This window comes from Bidens hawaiensis, unplaced genomic scaffold (genome assembly GCF_021521415.1).
Source record: "Bidens hawaiensis isolate Kalapana, Puna unplaced genomic scaffold, B.hawaiensis_p1.1 tig00025202_1, whole genome shotgun sequence".
Classification (NCBI taxonomy): domain Eukaryota; kingdom Viridiplantae; phylum Streptophyta; class Magnoliopsida; order Asterales; family Asteraceae; genus Bidens; species Bidens hawaiensis.
The window spans coordinates 298,550-319,683 of NW_027494018.1; the positions used below are offsets into that span (position 1 = coordinate 298,550).

Consider the following 21,134-nt stretch of genomic DNA (forward strand, 5'->3'; position numbering starts at 1 on the left):
GAATTAATAATTAATTTATTATACATATGGGTAGGTGTTTTCAGTAATCATGTAGTTTGTGGATACTGTATAATTGAAGTGACAATACATGATTACCGATGCATTGGTAGTACCAATCAGAATAATTGTACTTAAGGCACGTTAATTTTACTTAAGGCAATATATACTTAAAATAATGGTCCTTCAACTTTAATCAATTTATGTCAACTTACTAAATTCTTACACATTTACCCCTCTTTCTAAACCAATCACCCATACGATTTTTTAACAGTCATAACCTTTTCATACATTAATATTTTTTTTTAAATATTACACCGAAAAAACAAACATTTTGCACAAATTACATTTTTACATGTACCAGGACCAATAAATATGCATCGAGTGCCACTTAACCCAACTGGTTGTACATCGCGCGATCACCCAACTAATACGTATAAAACGTGTATAGTATAAACGAAACCGGTTGGATACATGGTGACGCATAAATATTATTTACAAATAATAATAATAATAATAATAATAATATGATTCTTCCATGAAAAGATAAACTATAGGTCTTATCAATCATGATGATCATCGTCTGAATGAGTAGGTTTCGTGTTTCGTCACGCAAGATCGTAAACCCAAACCCAAACCCTAACCCTAATCTTCATCAATCTTCTTTCTGATCGAAGCTTTCTTTATGCAATCAACCAGATGATTTGATCCAATCGTCCCGTAAACCTATCCGATGGAAGACGCTAGTGTTGTACGGTACCCTATGATTCATCTCGACGATTACGAATCTAAATTCTCTACTCCAAAGGTTATTTTTTTATTCACTGTATACTGATTTTGTATGTATTGGTTGAAATCACAACTTTTAAACTTCAATTATGGTCTTGTGATTATAGGCAAGTTGTTTAAGGTTCATTTGATTTATAGTGATAATCGAGACTTGAGTTGTCTGATTATAGACAAATATTAGGAGGTCATTTTTGAATTCACTGTGATAATTGAGACCTGAAATTGTGTGATTTCAGGCAAATTTTCAAAAATGAAACTTGAATTCGTGTGATTATAGCCAGCCATATTTAGGCAAAATTTGATGGGCAGTGATTTGAAATGGGTTTTAACATAGGCAAATCTTGATCAATAGTGATAACCGAGACTTGAAGGTGTGTGATTATAAGCAAATTTTTGGCAAGTGCTTTTTTTTATAAATATTGATACATGAGACTTTGAAAATGTGTGATTATAGGGTTTTGTTGTGATTGGTTTTGATGTACTAGTTGCTAATATTCAAACTAAAAGAATGTAAATAATCAGGTTTCTAAAGTTATTGATGAAAATAGCAACATCAGTGATGTAAGTGAAATTCAAGATCTTAACCAAAAGGAATCGGTACGCGATGTTGAGAAAACAGATGCAATGATTAGAAGCACTGTTGAAACTGATGATAGTCATAAAGATTTGGATTCTGACCATGAAAAAGAAACTCAATTTTTCTATTACGAACCGCCCCTAACCGAAGATACTGGCGTTTGGATTCCTGTCTCCGTCCCACCGATGTCAGAAAGTCAACGCGCAGAATGGAACCGAGGCCTCCGTTCAAATACAAACCTGTTAAAAGATACTGATATCGAATGGGACCAGTTTGCTGGTGAAGACAAAGATTTCACAATGTGGGATGTTGTTCTTGATATGTTACTTGCAGCACAAGGAAAGATGCGGTCCATAACATCCGGTGATTCATACGCGTATCAGATTTCATGGTTATCTGACCAGCTTCTTGAACATACATGGAAAGAAGTAACTCATAATCTTACAGAAGTTAATGCCGACATCATCAAGGAGCTTCTAGAAGCTGAGCCACCAAAATGGTTGGCCGATAGTGTTGCATCTTATTGTATGCTCTGTAACGTGCGGTTTCATCCTATAATGTGTTCCCGACATCATTGTCGGTTTTGTGGTGGAATCTTTTGCAACGAGTGTTCTAAAGGAAGGAGTTTATTGCCCGCTAAGTTTCTTAAAGGGGACCCGCAACGGGTTTGCGATGTGTGTTGTGTTCGGCTTGAGGTGGTGCAACCGTACTTGATGGACCGGGTTAGCCGTGCAGCACAAGTACCGACACAGGACTTGACTGACCTTAGTACGTTGAGGTCATGGCTTAATTTCCCGTGGGGACAAACTATGGAATATGAGATTTATAAGGCTGCAAACACCATCCGGGGTTACTTTAAGGTAGTGTGTGGATTCAGTGTTTTCTTAAACAATTCGGATAGCGAACTGGTTGTTTTACTGGTTCAATGGTCAGAACGGTTGGAGTTATTTTAAAGAATCGAATGTCGTCATAAATGATATAAAAATTTGATATATAATTTTATGTCATTTATGACGTTATCCGGTTGTTTAAATCCGGTCCAGTCATTCCAACCAGTGAACCTGAAAAATTTGACAAGAACCTGAACCCAAATTTAGTTATGTCAACTTCCATTTTAGTTTTGAATTTTGGCATAAAAGAACTCACCAATTTTACATAAAATACATTTTAAATAAACTAAAATAAAAACCGAATGGAGTAAACGGGCCAATCTGCAAACCTGTTGGGTTGACCAAAACACAAACTATTTAGCTAAAGTGCTAAACGGGCTTGATATACTTAAACCCATTTATACCAAACCCAAACCTGTGGATTTTGTGTAAGCTTCCTGTCGTGTTTCTCAACATTATATATATACATATATATATACTTTCTGTTTTCTTTTTTGGCGTGAATCTACGATTTTAATATAATATTAAGACTTAAATAAACAAAATCTGAAGGCTCGAGTAACAAAATGATTCTTAAAATGAGATTTTAAAAGGGGAACAAAAAATGGTACAAAACCTTTTGAAATTTGGTTCGACCGCCCATCCGACCGTCTAGGGGTGTTGATCGGTTCGGATATCGTTTTATTTGGTTTTTATTTTTTTGGCCAAACCAAAAACCAAACCAAGTTTAACCGATTTATTATGTTCGGTTATCCAATTTAACCGGTTATTATTTGGTTTATTTGATTCAATTTTGGTTCGGTTATCTGAATAAGCAAGAATTGTGGAACCAAAAACCAAACAAAGTATACTGTAAAACTTGATTCATTTTTTTCCTGGTTATGATACGGTTTGGTTTTCTGGTTTTTTCGGTTATCAGTGGGTCTGGCCCGGTCGTGAAAACAGTGTGTTTATTGTAACATGTCTTGGCTTAGTTCTACAAATCAATTTCAAGGCTTTCTATATCTTTTGTTTTTTTTCAGGTTGGATCTTTGACTCCTGAAAAGTCAATACCAGATTCTGTTTTGAAACAAGCAAAAGGTCTTGCAATTCTTACCGTTGCAAGAGTCGGCATGATGGTAACCTACAATATTGGTACGGGGTTGGTTGTTGCGCGTAGAGAAGACGGCTCGTGGTCCCCACCATCTGCCATTTCTTCCTTCGGTATGGGCTGGGGAGCTCAGGTAAGTTGACCTTCATATTTTCCTTCATTATCCACCTCAGCACACCAAAATGCCAACTCAGCATCTGTTTATAAACAGGTTGGAGGTGAGGTAACCGATTTCATAGTCGTGCTCAGAAACACTGATGCGGTTAAAACATTTGGTGGAAACGCACATTTATCATTAGGAGCTGGAGCCAGTGCTGCTGCTGGTGTTATTGGACGTGCTGCGGGTGCTGACTTTAGAGCTGGTGATGGTGGATATGCTGCTTGTTACACATACAGTTGTAGTAAAGGTAAGTTGATGACGTGGACAAATACATAGTGCCACGTCAGCTTTTGGGAAAATGAATGTTGAGTTGATGTTTTGGTTGTTTTGTAGGTGCTTTTGTTGGTTGTTCACTTGAAGGAAGTATGGTGACAACGCGTGTGAAAGAAAATTGTAGGTTTTATGGTAACCCGAGCATTAAAACGCCGGATATACTTCTTGGTTCGTTGCCTCGGCCTCCGGCTGCTGCGATTCTTTATGATGCGCTCTCAGGATTGTACATGAAAGTTGAGAGGTATTGAACTATTCATTGTTTCAGATATGTGACCGTTGTATATAGACTTTGCAAATATGATTGATATGTGAATATGGTGATTTGATTGCTGGTTGATGATGATGGTGGTTTGCGTTTATTAAACTCGGATTTAATGGTTTGATTCACCGTGACATATTGAACAGATGGCATTTATTATTTTATTTTTAGTTTCTTATTTTGGAATATGCAGATATGCATGACTCATTTTACTTTTTTAAAAGTTCAATACGACCTGATGATTATGAAAATCGATTTAATAACCGTTTCCAACCGCTGAACCGAATATGGTGGCTATATCAACCTGTGTGTTTGGGTGTCTTTTGTTTAATTCATATTAATGGTTTGGGTTCAAATTTTGATAAAAACCGGTCAAAACCGAGCCGTGAACGTGTTTCTACTAAAGCAAACATTGGATCCTTACTAGATGTTGATTTGCATACATGTCCGAAGGCATTAATTGCCAAACGAGACTAGGAATACGATTAGATGCACAGCATCCGTTCATATGCACGGGCCTTGTTGAATTTGGTTTTGAATAAACTGTACCGAATCAATAAACATCCCAACAACAATGACGTTACACAAGTGAATTAGGATGCGGGATGGGGTTGGGCTTGCGATTGAAGGTGATGATGGGCTGTGGGTACGTACATGAACCATAGAGGCTTGGGTGGTAAGACGAGGTTGGGATCGTTGATGCAGAACCACATGGGTACATGAACCATAGAGGCTTGGGTGGTAAGATGAGGTTGGGATCGTTGATATAGAACCACGTGTTTCGTATACCATAAGCATCAACAATCCAATAAACAAACATGATTTCTTTTTTAACTATAAAAACACTTGATCAGAAAGCACTCAAGACCTTGCAGATATTAATCGATAGGATTAGGAAAATTGCAAGTTAGGCTATGATAACCTTCAAAACAGTATAATAGGAAACTACTCTGATAGAAGGAATCGAGACATCGAGTGTGTCTGTGTGAACAAGTTGTATTGGTAGCAACAGTTAGTAAAATGATTATAGTCCCTCAACATAATCTCTTTTAACTAAGGCTTGTCCGTGGTTGAACTCATAAATTGCTGTTTATTTGAGAATTATATACTTTCTTTATTAAGAAAAGCGAATTATAAAACAACTTCGGACCTTAGCTCATTTGGTAGAGCAGAGGACTGTAGTAATGTACCATTGTAATCCTAAGGTCGCTGGTTCGAATCCGGCAGGTCGGATAATTTCTTTTTTGTGTTTATTTTGTAAGGAAAACATGTTTTACTTTTGGTGAATGATGGAACAATTTTAAAAGGCTAACGATATAAAAAATTATAAGTTTATTTGTTAAGAAATTAGTAGTCACATTAGCATTGAAGTTAGCTTACTAAGAAGTTTGATGATTTAATCGTATGGCTGGTAAATACCAAGGCCAATTGATTCCTGATGGTTTTGCCAACCAAATTTTATAAAAATATTTAATATGTGCACACTCATTTTCATTTCCCTCAATTACTTTCATTTCTCCCTTGAGTATCTCGATAGTTAGTATTTACCTCAAAAGCACTATACTCCACGGGCGATTCACATCTCCATCTCGACTCCCTTGATCGAAAACGCACATTGCACCAATTAATCACATAACAAAAATACGATACAATAATATAAAATACATCGTCATTAGAAATTAGAAAAAAAAAAACACATAATATAAATACAATGATCTTTACATAAAAAAAACTTAAAAAAAAAACTATAGATGTTCTCATCTTTTAAATTTCAACAGCCACAGTAACAAAATCGAGCTTTAGTCTTTCAACAATAAAATTTAATTTATTTACCCAATCAAAAGTATATACTCTCCACAGCTCTTTACTCATCAATGTCAATGGATGCAACCTTTAGGCCTATCAGTTTTCACTATGTCACCTTAAAGGCCTTTATTTCTTCTATAACACCCCCAAAATCCAACCAAGTTATAACATTTTTAAACCAACTAAATGATATAGTTTACATATGATTAATTGCTTTCATAATAGTACATGTGTACCAAGGTGTTTATATGTGCAAGCAATCAAGCATGCCTACGTGTTTATTATGGTAACTAGTAACAATACATTAAATCGCCGTTAGTAAATTCCTATCCTAGGTATGTTGTTGAGGCCCAATGGAATAAAGCCTAATTAGTCTTAACTTGTGATTGGTCCAAATGAGTTGTCTGGGCCAGTTAGATTACTACAACTTAGAACAACGAACCTGACTACGTGTCCTAGACTTAGTATATCTTTACACATAGATAGTAATTATACTATATATTAAAGAATATATCTTTGAAATTATGAATAAAAATTTACAAAGTTAATTACTCGGATGATTCAAGTGGTCTTTCAAATTTCACATGTATACCTCAAATAGGTTGAAGAGGGTAACACTCTTGGCCCTTTGATTACTATTTCACATATCAATAGTTAATTTGTTATTAGGTTAATTAGGATCGTTACTGTACAATTACAACGTCACCTGTCCCTGAGAATAAAACTATTACAAAAGTAGTCCTTCGACTTCCAATAATATAAAAATGACACAAACATTCCTTATACTTTTTTATTCGCCACAAAAAAGCGTCACGAAGTTTTACAACAAGATATCGTTTTCTTTTAGCTATCATAACAATATTAAATCAGTCCGTGTATGCTTATTTGTCATCGCACACAATTTGGCTTGTAAATACTTCGTACATTAATTAGCCGTGTAATGTTAGTATAAAGAGTTGATGATAAACCAACATAGATAAAAATAGAACAAAAGAAAAGAAGAGTGTGGTTAAGTAATTTCAATTAATTATACAGATTTGGATGAAAACATCTTTGTTTCCAAGAGTAGAACAACAAGAACAAAAGCAATGTCAAAGATTACCAAATTAACTTGTCTTTTGAGTAAGAAAGCAAGATTAGAGAGAAGTCGGTTTAATTTAATATGATGTGTATAACTATAGCACTCAGTTTTATAGCCATACCAAATTTGACAAGTTCAATCTGCATTAAACACTCTAAATATGGAGCTTAAACTGTTCAATGATATGCAGACCAACACACTTTTACGTTAATGACAACAAGTTTGAAAATATTGCGTACTTGAGAAACATTTTGTATTCATTTTATTATATATACACATTTTAACACGTCTTCGTACGTAGTTTTAATTTTTCACACATACTTACACTAATTCATGGCATGTTGCTTTACGTTTATCCCATGCTAATTTTCACTATATAAACCTTACCAAGTTACATTCTTTGTTCATAGATTTCTTGAGCAAACAAGTATATTTCGCACAATGATGTCTCGTTTTCTAATATTCAGTATATTGCTGGCAACTTGTTTGATTGCTTTTGCTTCTGACCCGAGTCCTCTTCAGGACTTCTGTGTGGCTGATCTAAATAGCCCAGGTAAATGACTATCAAATATTATGGTTTTATATATTGAAGAAACGTGGATCGACTTACTAGTATACGATCAACTTTCCTCGGGTATGAGTGTGCTATATCACCGATGGTTTTCCCGGAATATGAGTTCTTCCACCTACAAAACGAGCAGCACCGTGAACTTACCCCTCAGAAAGGGACAGAGGGGTCCTCTTTGGGGTAACCCTCCGGTGTGAGAATAAAATATTGTAGGAGAAGATAATAATCTGAAAGTGAGTAAGGACTTAGAATGTATTTTCTTGCTTACCTCCCACTGTGGAGGTGGTGTGATATTTATAGTATTAGGGTTTCCAATGATTGGGCTCAGACCCAATTAGGGCCTTTTTGGCCTCCTCCTACTGCTTCGCGCCACGTGTCCTTAGGACACCTGGTGCTTTTTCATTGATTATTCTCTGACCAATGTATTTCACCTGACCCATGTGTAATCACGTGGTAGCACATGGGCTTTGCTGAGTTGTCCACCCTTCATTGGCAGCTGTCAACATCAGCATATTCTTTATTCCTTAAAGGATACCTTCTGGAAGGTTGTCTGATGAGCACAATCATGGTTGTCCTTATCCTGATTTGGATAAGGACGTGGTTGATTGTGTGCATGTGTGATATGTGCCTATCCTGGGGATGCGCGAGGTCTTCTCTTTATTCTCACGCGCAGATGTTTCATGCGCAGATGTGATATGCGCGAGCATGTGATATGCGCAAGCATATGTAATATGCGTGAGCATATGTGAGATGCGCCACGCGCAGATGCACCACGCGCAGATGCGCCACGCGCAGATGTGATATGCGTGAGCGTATATGATGAGTGAGCATATGCGATGCGTGAGCATATGTGATGCGTGAGCATATGCGATATGCGTGAGGATATGTGATGCGTGAGCATATGTGATATGCGCCACGCGCATAGGTTTTGGCTTTGCGTCCTCATGACATCCTGATTTCAAGCCTCTTGTCTATATCTTGTGGGTTGACCCGCCCCGCTCGATGTTAAGGCGGGTGCATACCTCTTCAAGCCCCCCAGTCTAATGTGTGTCTTGTCTCGCACGAGCGAGGTAAGATAGATATTAGACTTAATGGTTTGCTTTTTTAATAGGGTTTATCTTCTTTTTCATTTCTCACAAGTGCGTTGCGCGAAATTCTATCCTTTTGGTTGAAATGAATCGTCCATGTACGTGGTTGGTTGGTGCTGACATGCGTCAGAGATGGAGACGTTATATGTCAGACTTTTCGTGTGCTCGAGGTGCTACAGTGGCCTTTCATGTCTCCTCATACAGTGTCAGGAACACGTGTCGCGCTCATGTTGGCCTGCACCTGCGAGTGGGGGCGCGTGAGCGTAACTCTGTTATCTGTTTCTTTCTCTCTCATGGGCCTATAAAAGCAAGCCTTTTGAGTGGTTTTTTCTTCATCTTCATTGTTATTTTCAGAGCTCTTTCTTCTTCAATTTTCATTCCGATTAAGAGCCTTTATCCTTTGCTTCCAGATTTCCGTGCTTAAAGTAACCATACTGTTTGATTCACAATTGTATGTCTGATAACCCAGACACCACAATTTCCCCCAGCAAACGCCGTGTAAAGCGTTGGTTATGTCCACTTTGAAGAAGACCGGCAAGGGTAAACGGGCTGCCGAGGCCTCGTCGGAGGAGGTGGGGAAGAACAAAACAGTGAAGAGATGGGATGAGATTCCCTGCAAATTGAAACAGTCTGACTTCGACAATCTCGTCGCCTCTCAGGGTTTTCTCCCTGAGTATAGCTGTCTGCTCCCGGCGACCGGGCAAACGGCGGCAGATCCGCCCACCGGCTATATCTCTTTATACTCTCACTTTTTCACTCACTGTAACCTTCGTCTTCCGATGACAAGGTTTATAGGTGCGCTCCTTCAGTTTTATGGGATTCACATATCCCAAGTCCATCCTTGTGGACTAGTTCGCATGACTCATTTTGAGTTCATGTGCAAAGCTCAGCGCGAGGAGCCCACCCCTCCGCGCTTTCCATATTTTTACAAGCCAAAAATCCAAGATTCTTGGTTCTCATTCACACCGCGCAATCAGAAGGTTAAGTGCTGCACTGTTTCCTTCAAAAGCCTTCATGACTGGTCTGAAAATTTTTTTTATATTAAGGCTGGTGTGATTCCCATCCGCATGACCATGCGCGCGATCACTTCTGCGCCCGCGGATGAGAATGTTCTTAAGAACCCAACGGGCACATGGGTTAACAAGTTATCTGCTGAACCATCCCCCGCCAAGAATATTTGCGAGGAGGCGCTGGTGGGGGTTGGTATGAGCAAGAGGTGGACCGACAGCGCGACTGAGCCTGTCATCCATGTTGATGGCTTAGGTGAGTTATTTGCTCATTGCATTATATCTGAGCGAATATAATTCGTTTTGCTGATATCATTTGTCTTGTATTATGCAGTAAGCAAGGAATACGTCCACGCCGCCTATGACGAGCATATGGAGGGTGGCTCTGTCGCGCTGAGCGCTGGGGAAGTTGCTTTCCCCGATCGCTTCGATGATATGTTCATCCCTGTCGATTTAGAATTTTGCTTTGACAGCGATGCGCCTGGTAAGCCTTTGTACTTATGCTTAGGCTTTTAGAATACCAAATTTGGTTAACATTTCTGTTGCACGTATTGTAGATGCGCTCGAGAATTATGAGTTGGAGCTTGCGGAAGAGGAGGTGGAGGAGGAAGAAGCTGAGGCGCCACAACTCAAGCGCAAAGCTAAAGGCAAAACTGGCGCAGGGGCCAGTAAAAAACAGAAGAAAAATGATGCCCCTGTTGCCCAGAATCCTCCTCCTACCCAAGCGAAGGGACTTGAGAAAACCAAGGGATTTACCTCCAAGTTTTCCTCGTCTTCTTTGCCTCGAGGTGTGGGCAATCCTCCCGTCCACACGAGGTATGGTGCTGCCACCTCATCTCTTCACGCGGCGGACAAGGGAAGCGGTGCTGCGCCTGCTGTTTCATCTTCTCCAACAGGTATACTTTGTTTATATTTTGTGGTTTTATGAGCGTGACTCCGATAGAGTTATTAATGAAGCTTTGTTCACTCAAATGTTTGTAGAGCCGGCGACTTTGGTGGCTCAATCTCAGGATCGGCAAGGTACCGAGGCTGCGCCGAAGGTTGCTTTGAAGTCCCCTGCTTTACCCTCGAAAAGGGGGAAAATGGACTTCATGGCGATGCTCAATTCGCGGACGGCGGTGCGCCAAGGTATTTATTGCGCTTTGATTTTCTGATTTTTTCCTTTAGTTCAAGTTATGAATCATTTCTCCTTGTTGGTTTTTCATAGGAATTATAGCTGGCACACAAGCTGCTGGTGGCACTGCTGGCGCCGGCGCTGTTGGCGCCGGCGCTGTTAGTTCTGCTCCTGCTTTAACAAGCACTGAATCTCCTCTCATTGGGATCACTAGGGAGCAGGAGACTATTTTACGCGCTGATCTAACGGCGTCAAGACCTCCCTCACCTCCTCCTGCACGCAGCCCTCCTCGTGAGACTGTTTTTGATTTTTCCAAGTCGCAGGAGAAAAGACCTGTTACAGAGGATGATGAGGAGGTCAATTTTGAAGATTCCGATGGTGGCCGCGCAAGCCCTATAGCGCCACGAGATTTCGTGGCGCAGCCTTCTTCTCGTGGGGCAAGCAGGAGCTCACCAGCTGGCGCTGACCTTTCTGCCGGTTCTCCGCAGGTATAAGTTTGTTTTTCTCCGCTGTGCGGACTTCCAAATTAGTGTCTAGATAACTAAAACGTTTCTTTTGAGTTGCTTTGTGTTTGCAGGAAGCCGATCGCATATACCGCCCGAGCTGGAATATTACTGAAGATAGCTCATTTCAATCCATGGGCGTGTGTGAAGACTTCTGGGCTCACTCTGTTCCTCCTGCTGAAAGGAGGTTTCAGGAGGACCGCGCTCGCGTGGACTTGCTCAACGACCACCTTTTTGCTGGGTCTGCGTTCTTTGCTGCCTCCCAAGAGCTTCGCAATGATTATATAAAAGTGCGTGATGCCCTTGTGGAGGCCAAGCAAGAGGCTAAGATTTCTGCTTGGAATCTTTCTGACGCTCGAGAGAGAGCTGAGAAACTCCAAGCAGAACTTAGCGAGAACCGAGCAAGTGCCAACGCTGCCTTTGTGAAGCGCGGGAATGAGCTGCAGGCTGCGCGGGAGAAGCTGCAAGCGGCAGAAGCGGATGCGGCCAGGTACGCGCGTCGAGCGCGTGACTTGGAGTTGGAGGCAGAGGCGCGTGATCAAACTCTTGCGCAGGCTAACACTGACAAATCTTTATTAGAGAGTGAGGTTGCGCGCCTGAAGAAAGAGCTCGATGCTGCGCGAGCAGAAAAGAATGAAGCCTTGGCGGCAGCAGCGTCTGACAGAGAAGAGCTCGATGCTGCGCGAGCAGAAAAGAATGAAGCCTTGGAGGCAGCAGCGTCTGACAGAGAAGAGCTAAAACAAACCAAGGAAACTGTTGAGTTGTTAAACTCTCAGATTCCTGCTCTTGAGACGTCTGTTTCTTCCCTCGCGAAGGATCGTCAATGGCTAGTTTCACAGGGTGTGACTCGTTGCGCTTATGCGATGAAATACTCAGACGAGTTTCAGACCCTTGTGATGGATTGCAATGCTGCGTCGCGCTTGGTGGGTCGAGCTGAAGGGTTTAAGGATGGCTATGAATATGGCATGCTGAAGAAGAATCCATCCGACTACCCTTATCAGCTCGACGTTGTCTGCGCTGACATGGCCGAGGTGGGGGAGAAGTACTTGAATACTCCAATTCCCATCCTTGAGCAGGTATTTTAACCTTAATGAGTTTACCTTGACTTATTTACCTAATCTTTTGTACTCATACTTTTCCTTGTGACTTGCAGATAGCCGCGCTTGCTGACCAGCCCGATCTTGGCGCGCTAAAGAAATTACTTGACGAATGTGAAGGGACTGGTGGCAGCGATGATGGCGCGGGAGATGCTGCCTCTGCTAGCGGCTCTGGCGTGGCCAAAGGACCTACACCTGACACTATCGTGATAGAAGACGACTCCATTCAAGACGAACAGCTTGATTATGGTAAGTTTGGAGATGACGAGGAGCGGGCTGCGCCAGATGCTGAGGGAGGAGGTAATGATGAGGACGATGAAGAGGCTGATGTTGATATAGAGACTTGAAAAGCCTTTCATGTTTTTTTTTTGTTTGTAGTTTTTATCTCATCATTTTGTAAATTTGTAAACTTCTATATTTTGGAATGAAATTTTGTTTTTCCCTTATTCGCATCTTGCGCATTCCCAATTCGTCTCTTTATATTGCATGTTTGTGCTCGTTGAATATAAGGTATGCTTACACATTGAAACTTGAACAAGGCTGTAAGGAAATTATTTTATTTAATCCTTAACAGTTGTCACATTTCAAGTTATTTTGCAATATTCTGAATATGCTGACACGTGCCTTGGCACTTCATTATTCCTCCTTTGCGTGACGTTATCGCGCATTTATTATAGGGAATTATGAATGAGTTTTTTAGCCTTTACGTGTCAGTATGAGTTACTCTGATATCCATTATAATCCCATGCGCGACCTCGACCTGAGACCTTAACAACTATGTTTTGGCATGTGCTTTGCCTTAGTTGTGCTTAGGTACTTTTATGGTCTAGCTGCGCAGCATGTAGGATGGATGTTGTGTGTGATTTGAACTAAGGCTCATATTATTGGGCTAAGGCCCCGACGTTTTAGAGTTAAAACTCGTTAACGCGTTTGAGCTTGAAGCTCGCGCATGTATGTTTTACTTTGTTTTATTTTTAGTTTGATGTCAATACAATGTTGTCATATTGCTCAAAATTAATAAAGGGAAGTGTGAAACATGTATGCAAAAGGTAATAGAACACACATTAAGAGAAATAGCGCGCATCATTATTCATAATGGCTTAAAGGGCCTTGATTACAAACTTGACAACTTTTACATGAAACATTTTCTAAGCTGTGCTGCGTTCCATGTGCGCGGGATCTTCTTTCCATTCAAATCTTTTAAAGAGTGTGCGCCTTTTCCCAATTCTTCCGAGACTTGATAAGGTCCCTCCCAGTTGGGAGACATCTTTCCCGGGGGTATTGCGCGACTAGCTTCATTGTTCCGAAGGACAAAATCATTCTTCTTGAAGTGGCATTCTTTCACGCGCTGATTGTAATATTTTTCTAGTTTTTTCTTGTATTTGGCTTCACTGATGATAGCCGCCTCTCTGCACCCTTCAAGTAAGTTGAGATCCAACCTCCTTTCTTGCTCGTTGTCTTTTTTACTCATCATGAGCACTCTATAGTATGGGCATCCAATCTCTGCTGGAATCATAGCCTCCGTTCCATAGGTTAGGCTGAACGGGGACTCGCCATTGCTGGTTTTGTTTAATGTCCTGTGCGCCCACAGGACATTAGGTAACTCCTCGACCCATGCATGGGATTCTCCCTCCAACCTTTTCTTCAGCCCATTCAGCAAGCTTTGGTTCGCGCGCTCCACTTGGCCATTCCCTTGAGGGTGGTATACTGAAGTGAAGACTTGGTTGATGCGCAATTCCTTGAGCCAACTGGATATCTTCCTGTCAGTGAATTGTTTGCCATTGTCGCTCACAATTCCCATTGGCAGGCCAAAACGGCATATGATGTGGCTCCAAATAAATTGCTTCATTGCCTCGGCTGTGATTTTTGCTAGTGGCTTGGCTTCAACCCATTTTGTGAAATAGTCTACTGCCACTACCAAAAACTTTACTCGCCCCAGCGCTTGTGGTAAGGGACCCACAATATCGATTGCCCACTTGTGGAAAGGTCATGCAGAGGTCACCGGAATCAAGTTGTTCTTTGGCCGCATGGTGTTTGGCGCATAGCTCTGACACGCTTTGCATTTTTGGATCTCTTTTAACGCGTCCAAGTACATGCCTGGCCAATTGTAACCAGCGTTCATTGCCTTGGCAACCACCATGCGCGGGCCAGCATGTATTCCACAGATTCCTTCGTGTATCTCTCTGATCACATAGCTTGCTTCCTCAGCATCCAGGCATTTCATGAGCGGTCCAAGATAAGAGCGTCGATATAACGTACCATCAAGCAGTTCGTAGTTCTGCGACTTGTGTCTTATCTTCCTCGCCTGTGCGCGATCGTCCGGTACCTTTCCCTCCTTCAAGAATTCCATTATTGGAGTTATCCATGATGAAAGTGTTGTATGAATTACAAGGACAGACTTCGCTCCCACCGACGGGTTGCTCATTACTTCCACCCTGACATCTTTGCCAAAGTGATCGAAGCTGGTTGATGCCATCTTGCTTAGCGCGTCGGCAGACTTATTTTCACTGCACGGAATGTGTATGATTCTGAAAGATTCAAATTGTTCGATGAGTTTTTTCGCCTGCTCTAGATACAGAGGCATGGTGTTCTCCTTGGCATCATAAAGGCCATTGACTTGCGCTGCTACCAGGTATGAATCTACATGAGCCTCTAGCTTTTTGACTCCGAACTTGTGCGCGATGCGCAAACCAGCCAGCAGGGCTTCATACTCAGCTTCATTGTTGGTGCTCTTGAAATCCAACCTGATTGCGTAAGTATACTCATGATTTTCTGGATCCACCAGCTTGAGGCCTGCGCCGGACCCTTCGTTGTTTGAAGCTCCGTCAGTGAATAATCTCCAAACGTTTTCTTCATTATTGGCTTGCGGAGGGTCTAATTCGCGCTGAGCCTCTTCAACTTTTCCTTCAGGGATTTCTGAGATGAAATCAGCTAAGACTTGTCCCTTGATTGCTGGACGAGGCTTATAGGCGATCGTGTACTCTCCTAATTCCAGCGCCCATTGTGTCAGCCTTCCTGAGAGCGCGGGACGCCGCAAGACTTGCTGGATGTTGTAACCAGTCAGGACTTCAATAGGATGACCATTAAAATATCTGTGAAGCTTGCGCGACGCATGCGTTAGTGATAAAACTAACTTTTCTATGATGGTGTAGCGCGTCTCAGGATCTGTCAGCACCCGACTTACATAATAAATTGGTGTTTGGATTCCTTTGCGATCCACCAGTAATACTGCGCCAATGGCGCGCTCTCCTGCTGACAGGTACAACGTTAAAGTTTCACCAGGAAGTGGAGCTGTGAGCGCAGGCAGATTTATCAGACATTCTTTTATCTCATTGAAAGCTTGCTCGGCCTCAGGCGTCCACTTGAATTGGCTTTTCTTTAAGCAATTTCTCAATGTGTTAACGAATGGGGTAGATTTTCTTGCATGGTTTGCTAGGAACCTGTTAATTGATACCAATCTGCCATTCAACTTTTGAACTTCCTTCATGGTGGATGGTGAGGGCATGTCAAGGATAGCCTCCACCTTCTCTGGGTTCACCTTGAAACCATCCTTGGTGACCATTACACCGAGAAATTTCCCTTCTTCTAAGCCGAATGTGCATTTGCTCGGGTTGAGCTTCATGTTTACTTCCTTTAGGCGCCAAAGGGTTTCTTCGATGTCTTTGAGCATTTGTTTTTCCTCCCTGCTTTTAATCACCAAATCATCCACGTAGACTTCTAAGTTTCTTCCAATTTGCTCGTTGAAAACCGCATCCATGAGTCTTTGGTAAGTGTCTCCTGCATTCTTCAAACCAAAGGGCATTTTTGTGTAACAGAAAACACCCTTGTCAGTTCTGAAGCCAGTCTTGTCCTCATCTTGTGGTGCCATTTGAATTTGGTGATAGCCCTTATAGGCATCCAGGAAACATTTGAGCTTAAATGGCGCCACAGAGTCCACCTTCGCGTCAATGTTTGGGAGGGGGTAACAATCTTTTGGACACGCTTTGTTGAGGTCCTTGAAATCAATGCACATTCTCCATGACCCATTGCTCTTCTTTACCATCACAGGATTGGCTACCCATGTTTGGTATCGTATTGGGCGGATGATATTTGCGCGCAGTAGATCTTCTACTTGCTCATTCATGGCCTTTACCTTCTCATCCCCCATGACTCTTTTCTTTTGAGCAATTGGCTCTACAGACTTGAATGTGTTGAGAGAATGCTGCGCCAGGTCTCGCGGAACCCCAGTCATATCAGAATGTTGCCACGCGAAGACCTATATATACGTTGGGAGCAATCTTTTCATTCTCACCCTTGGTCATCTGATATCGTAGCTCCAATTGTGATTGTTTATTCTGGGAATTTTGGGTTGAGAAGCCATTCCTCTGGCGCGTTGTTTGCCATTGGAAGCTTCATTCTCCCTTCTCGCGGTATACTTGTTACTGCGCACAAATGATCTCGGTATACAAATGTTACTCCTGTTGGTGTTGGGAACCCCAACGCGCCGTGCGCTGGTGACGGTATGGTGTTGAATTGGGCAATCGTTCCTCTACCCAAGATCATATTATGGCATGAAGTGGTGGGCAAGACCAAGAAGTTGACAATTTCAGCTCGCTTGTGTTTCTCATCCCCCATAGTTAGTTCGAATTGTATCTGACCTAGGGGGTGAATAATTTCGTTTGAGACACCCGAGATTGGTGCATTCACAATTTCGAGCCTTGCTTGGTTTGCTGGATCCAACTTCCTGAAACATTGTTCATACATGATGTCTGATTCACTGCCGGTGTCCACCAGAACTTTTGACACCTCATAATGAGCGATGTGTGCAGTGATGACTAGAGGACTGCTGATAGACGGGCCTCCTCTGATTCTTGGGAAGATTACTTGTTGCTCGCGTCAATCCCCTTGGACTTGCGCGCTTCTCTTCCTCGATCTTTGCCCTTGCCTTCCTCCTTCAGCTACACAGATTCTTTTGAATTTTAAACTGGCTGAGGCTCCGTCTGGTTGTTCATTCTCTGGTCTTGGGTTTTTCACCAGGTGAGCCAGCTTGCCTGATTTCACATCTCTTTCAATCGCATCCTTCAAATGGTGGCATGCATCGGTGTTGTGCCCTGTGGACTTGTGAAACTCACAATACTTGCCACTGTTTGGTGGTCCCTTATGGAGTAATGGCTTGGGGCTTTTAAACTGGACATTCTCTGTGCTTAACACTTGCGAAGGCGTTTTGGTGAGGGGAGTCCATATTCTTGGTAGAGGTCTGTTAGGCTCTCTGCCGCCTTCCCTCTTGTCACCTTCTCCGCGATTACGAATGTCTTTTTGGGGCTGGGGTGAACTTTGTTGCGCTTGCTTTTCTGCGGGAGAATAACTGGTTTGTTGCAACATGGACCATACGGAGTTTTGTTTGCCCCTCCTTTCATTGTTGCGTGGTGCTTCTGTTTGATGCCCTCTATCTCTTGCTCTGTCTTGGGCAATTTGTTTTTCATTTCGCGCGAAGACTCGCGATGCTTCCATAAGCTTAGCCCAAGTGGTTGGCATGCCATCTCTGCTCACGAGAGCTCTGCGGAGTTGATCACTGCGCGCACCTTGTATAAAGGCCACGCGCAAGAGTTGTTCAGTGATACCTCCAATTGCAAGAGATTCCTGATTGAAACGAGTTATGTAGTCTTCAATGGTTTCATCATTCCTGCGCACGCAGTGCATGATGTCATCGGGGTCGCGCGTGTGTCTGCGCTGCTGTACAAAGTGAGCCTGGAACTTCTCCAATAGCTCTTCGAACCCATCGATTTGTCCTGTCGGCAAGCTTTCGAACCAGACACGCGCTGCGCCCGTGAGGCAGCGAGCAAACATGTGACACCATGTTGGCATCGTCCAGCTTTCTAGGTTTCTAGTGTTGTAAAAACCTTGTAAGAAATCATCTGGATCTGTTGTACCATCGTACTTGCCTAGACCACTTGGCATCTTGGTTTTGTGTTGAATGGGAGCCTTCGCAATGCGCTCAGTGAATTTTGAATGCTTCACCAAGATGGCTGGCCTATATGGTGTGGTTACGTCCACTTGCCCTTTCGCTTGTGGGTTGTACGGTGTGTATAGATCCATATCAACTTTGGCTCCAGGCGCTATGTTCATGTGCGCGCGAAGCTGTGAACCTCCTGCATGAGTATCTCACGTCTTCCTCATGCTGTGCACCTCTTCCTCATCACTAACATCAGCGTGTTCGGTGTGAACAGAGTGACCATCTTCCGGCGCGCGCGCCCTTTTTGTTGTTCCCTGAATGGTTTGTTTATCAAATGCGAGCCTTTGTGTTAAGTCGGCTAACTTTTTGTGTTTGACCAGCTCATTGTATTTGTCCATTAAACGCCGTTGTTCGTTTATGAGCCATTCTTTAGGGTCATTGGTTTCAACTTCCAGACCCATTGGTCCTTTTTGTTTTGCACCAGTCAGATTTTGGAACGTGAGATCGTCTGGAGGAGTTTCAGTCTGGCTATGAGGTGTTGTGATGAAGGGATGGTTACTGGTGGTGCGCGCAGTATCACGCGGCGCCCTCAGAAACTGATGTCCCTCATTAACATCCTCAAGCTCATTATCCTCCAGAACTTGATCGCTGTTTCGAACACCGGAAACCATGGTGAAGATTTTCAGAGAGAACTGATGAGATAGTGGTTTTGTTGCCGTTGTAACAGGTGATGGCGCCAATGAAGAAACGTGGATCGACTTACTAGTATACGATCAACTTTCCTCGGGTATGAGTGTGCTATATCACCGATGGTTTTCCGGAATATGAGTTCTTCCACCTACAAAACGAGCAGCACCGTGAACTTACCCCTCAGAAAGGGACAGAGGGGTCCTCTTTGGGGTAACCCTCCGGTGTGAGAATAGGATATTGTAGGAGAAGATAATAATCTGAAAGTGAGTAAGGACTTAGAATGTATTTTCTTGCTTACCTCCCACTGTGGAGGTGGTGTGGTATTTATAGTATTAGGGTTTCCAATGATTGGGCTCAGACCCAATTAGGGCCTTTTTGGCCTCCTCCTACTGCTTCGCGCCACGTGTCCTTAGGACACCTGGTGCTTTTTCATTAATTATTCTCTGACCAAGGTACTTCACCTGACCCATGTGTAGTCACGTGGTAGCACATGGGCTTTGCTGAGTTGTCCACCCTTCATTGGCAGCTGTCAACATCAGCATATTCTTTATTCCTTAAAGGATACCTTCTGGAAGGTTGTCTGATGAGCACAATCATGGTTGTCCTTATCCTGATTTGGATAAGGACGTGGTTGATTGTGTGCATGTGTGATATGCGCCTATCCTGGGGATGCGCGAGGTCTTCTCTTTATTCTCACGCGCAGAAGTTTCATGCGCAGATGTGATATGCGCGAGCATGTGATATGCGCAAGCATATGTAATATGCGTGAGCATATGTGAGATGCGCCACGCGCAGATGCGCCACGCGCAGATGTGATATGCGTGAGCGTATATGATGCGTGAGCATATGCGATGCGTGAGCATATGTGATGCGTGAGCATATGCGATATGCGTGAGCATATGTGATGCGTGAGCATATATGATATGCGTGAGCATATGTGATATGCGCCACGCGCATAGGTTTTGGCTTTGCGTCCTCATGACATCCTGATTTCAAGCCTCTTGTCTATATCTTGTGGGTTGACCCGCCCCGCTCGATGTTAAGGCGGGTGCATACCTCTTCATATATGATATGCAATATTTATTGCTGTCCATATGAATATGTTTTCACTGTTTGTTTATATGATTGCAGTGTTCGTGAATGGTGTGGTTTGCAAAGATCCAAACGTTGTGAAAGCCGATGATTTTCTCTTTAGAGGGCTTAATATAGTGGGAGATACATCAAATGCCGTGGGGTCTAATGTGACTGCAGTGACCGTAGCACGGTTACCAGGACTCAACACTCTTGGTATTTCGTTGGCTCGTATCGACTTTGCTCCATGGGGTATTAACCCTCCACACACGCACCCTCGAGCCAGTGAAGTCTTGACTGTCATTGAAGGCTGTCTTTTGGTCGGTTTTGTCACATCTAACCCTGAGAACCGCCTCATCACGAAGATACTGGTGAAGGGTGATGTGTTTGTTTTTCCACAAGGTCTAATTCACTTCCAGAAAAATATAGGAAAGGAGTGTGCTCTTGCTCTTGCGGGCTTGAGTAGTCAAAACCCGGGTGTGATTACTATTGCAAATGCTATGTTTGGATCAAACCCTGATATCGATCCGAAGATTCTTGCAAAGGCCTTTCGAGTTGATGTCAATGTGGTTGAAGAAATTCAATCAAAATTCTGAACTATTATGTGATCACAGCATGTGATCTAAGTATGCTTTTTAATTTATTTAAGAATGAATAAAGGACTAATGTTTTTATCGTGACAATAATATCTGTGTTTGAACCGACCAACTGTTTTGATATGTAATAAAAAAAGGCATGGCTAAAGCCTTAAACTAAATTCGTCAGTATATTTGTAACTCAAAATATCATGTTAATCGGGCTTAGGTTAAAAGAAAACAAAAAGTATATATATGTTTATAAAGTATAGGACAGAGAATAAAACAATAGATGCTATAAAGATCATAGGAGCTTAATAACCGTAAGATTAAACTTCTTCAAAACGCTGAAGATATCGTCAACAACCCTGCTACAATGGTCTCTGAGTCCGTCGCTGTTACTGCAGCCTCCACAACTGTCATTTTTTTGTTTGACCCTGTTGGAAATGGTAAAAGAAATGAGTTTTTAAACCAAGTGGTAAATGTGTATTTTTCACCAAACTTGGATAGAAATATTTTTATGTGATTGGGTTAATATAAATATTAATTACTGACTTTGTGTTCTCT

The 21,134-nt window shown here is 42.3% G+C and overlaps 2 protein-coding genes across 2 annotated transcripts; both read left to right on the forward strand.

The window, feature by feature from the left end:
- Positions 1-513: 513 nt before the first annotated feature.
- LOC143571147 (uncharacterized) lies at positions 514-4,169 on the forward strand. Its single transcript, XM_077056646.1, has 5 exons — positions 514-805; positions 1,309-2,223; positions 3,276-3,476; positions 3,555-3,750; positions 3,837-4,169. Exons 1-5 carry the CDS (start codon positions 731-733, stop codon positions 4,022-4,024), a joined length of 1,575 nt encoding a protein of 524 aa, XP_076912761.1. The 5' UTR covers positions 514-730; the 3' UTR covers positions 4,025-4,169.
- A 15,817-nt stretch (positions 4,170-19,986) lies between these two features.
- On the forward strand, positions 19,987-20,619 carry LOC143571146 (putative germin-like protein 2-1). Its single transcript, XM_077056645.1, has one exon. It carries the CDS (start codon positions 20,016-20,018, stop codon positions 20,586-20,588), a length of 573 nt encoding a protein of 190 aa, XP_076912760.1. The 5' UTR covers positions 19,987-20,015; the 3' UTR covers positions 20,589-20,619.
- The last annotated feature ends 515 nt before the right edge of the window (positions 20,620-21,134 follow it).

Coding starts and splice junctions, on each gene's coding strand:
- LOC143571147 (XM_077056646.1), top strand. CDS start 731: ATGGAAGACGCTAGTGTTGTACGGTACCCTATGATTCATCTCGACGAT. Junction 806..1,308: donor CTAAATTCTCTACTCCAAAG/GTTATTTTTTTA, acceptor GTAAATAATCAG/GTTTCTAAAGTTATTGATGA. Junction 3,751..3,836: donor CACATACAGTTGTAGTAAAG/GTAAGTTGATGA, acceptor GTTGTTTTGTAG/GTGCTTTTGTTGGTTGTTCA.
- LOC143571146 (XM_077056645.1), top strand. CDS start 20,016: ATGAATATGTTTTCACTGTTTGTTTATATGATTGCAGTGTTCGTGAAT.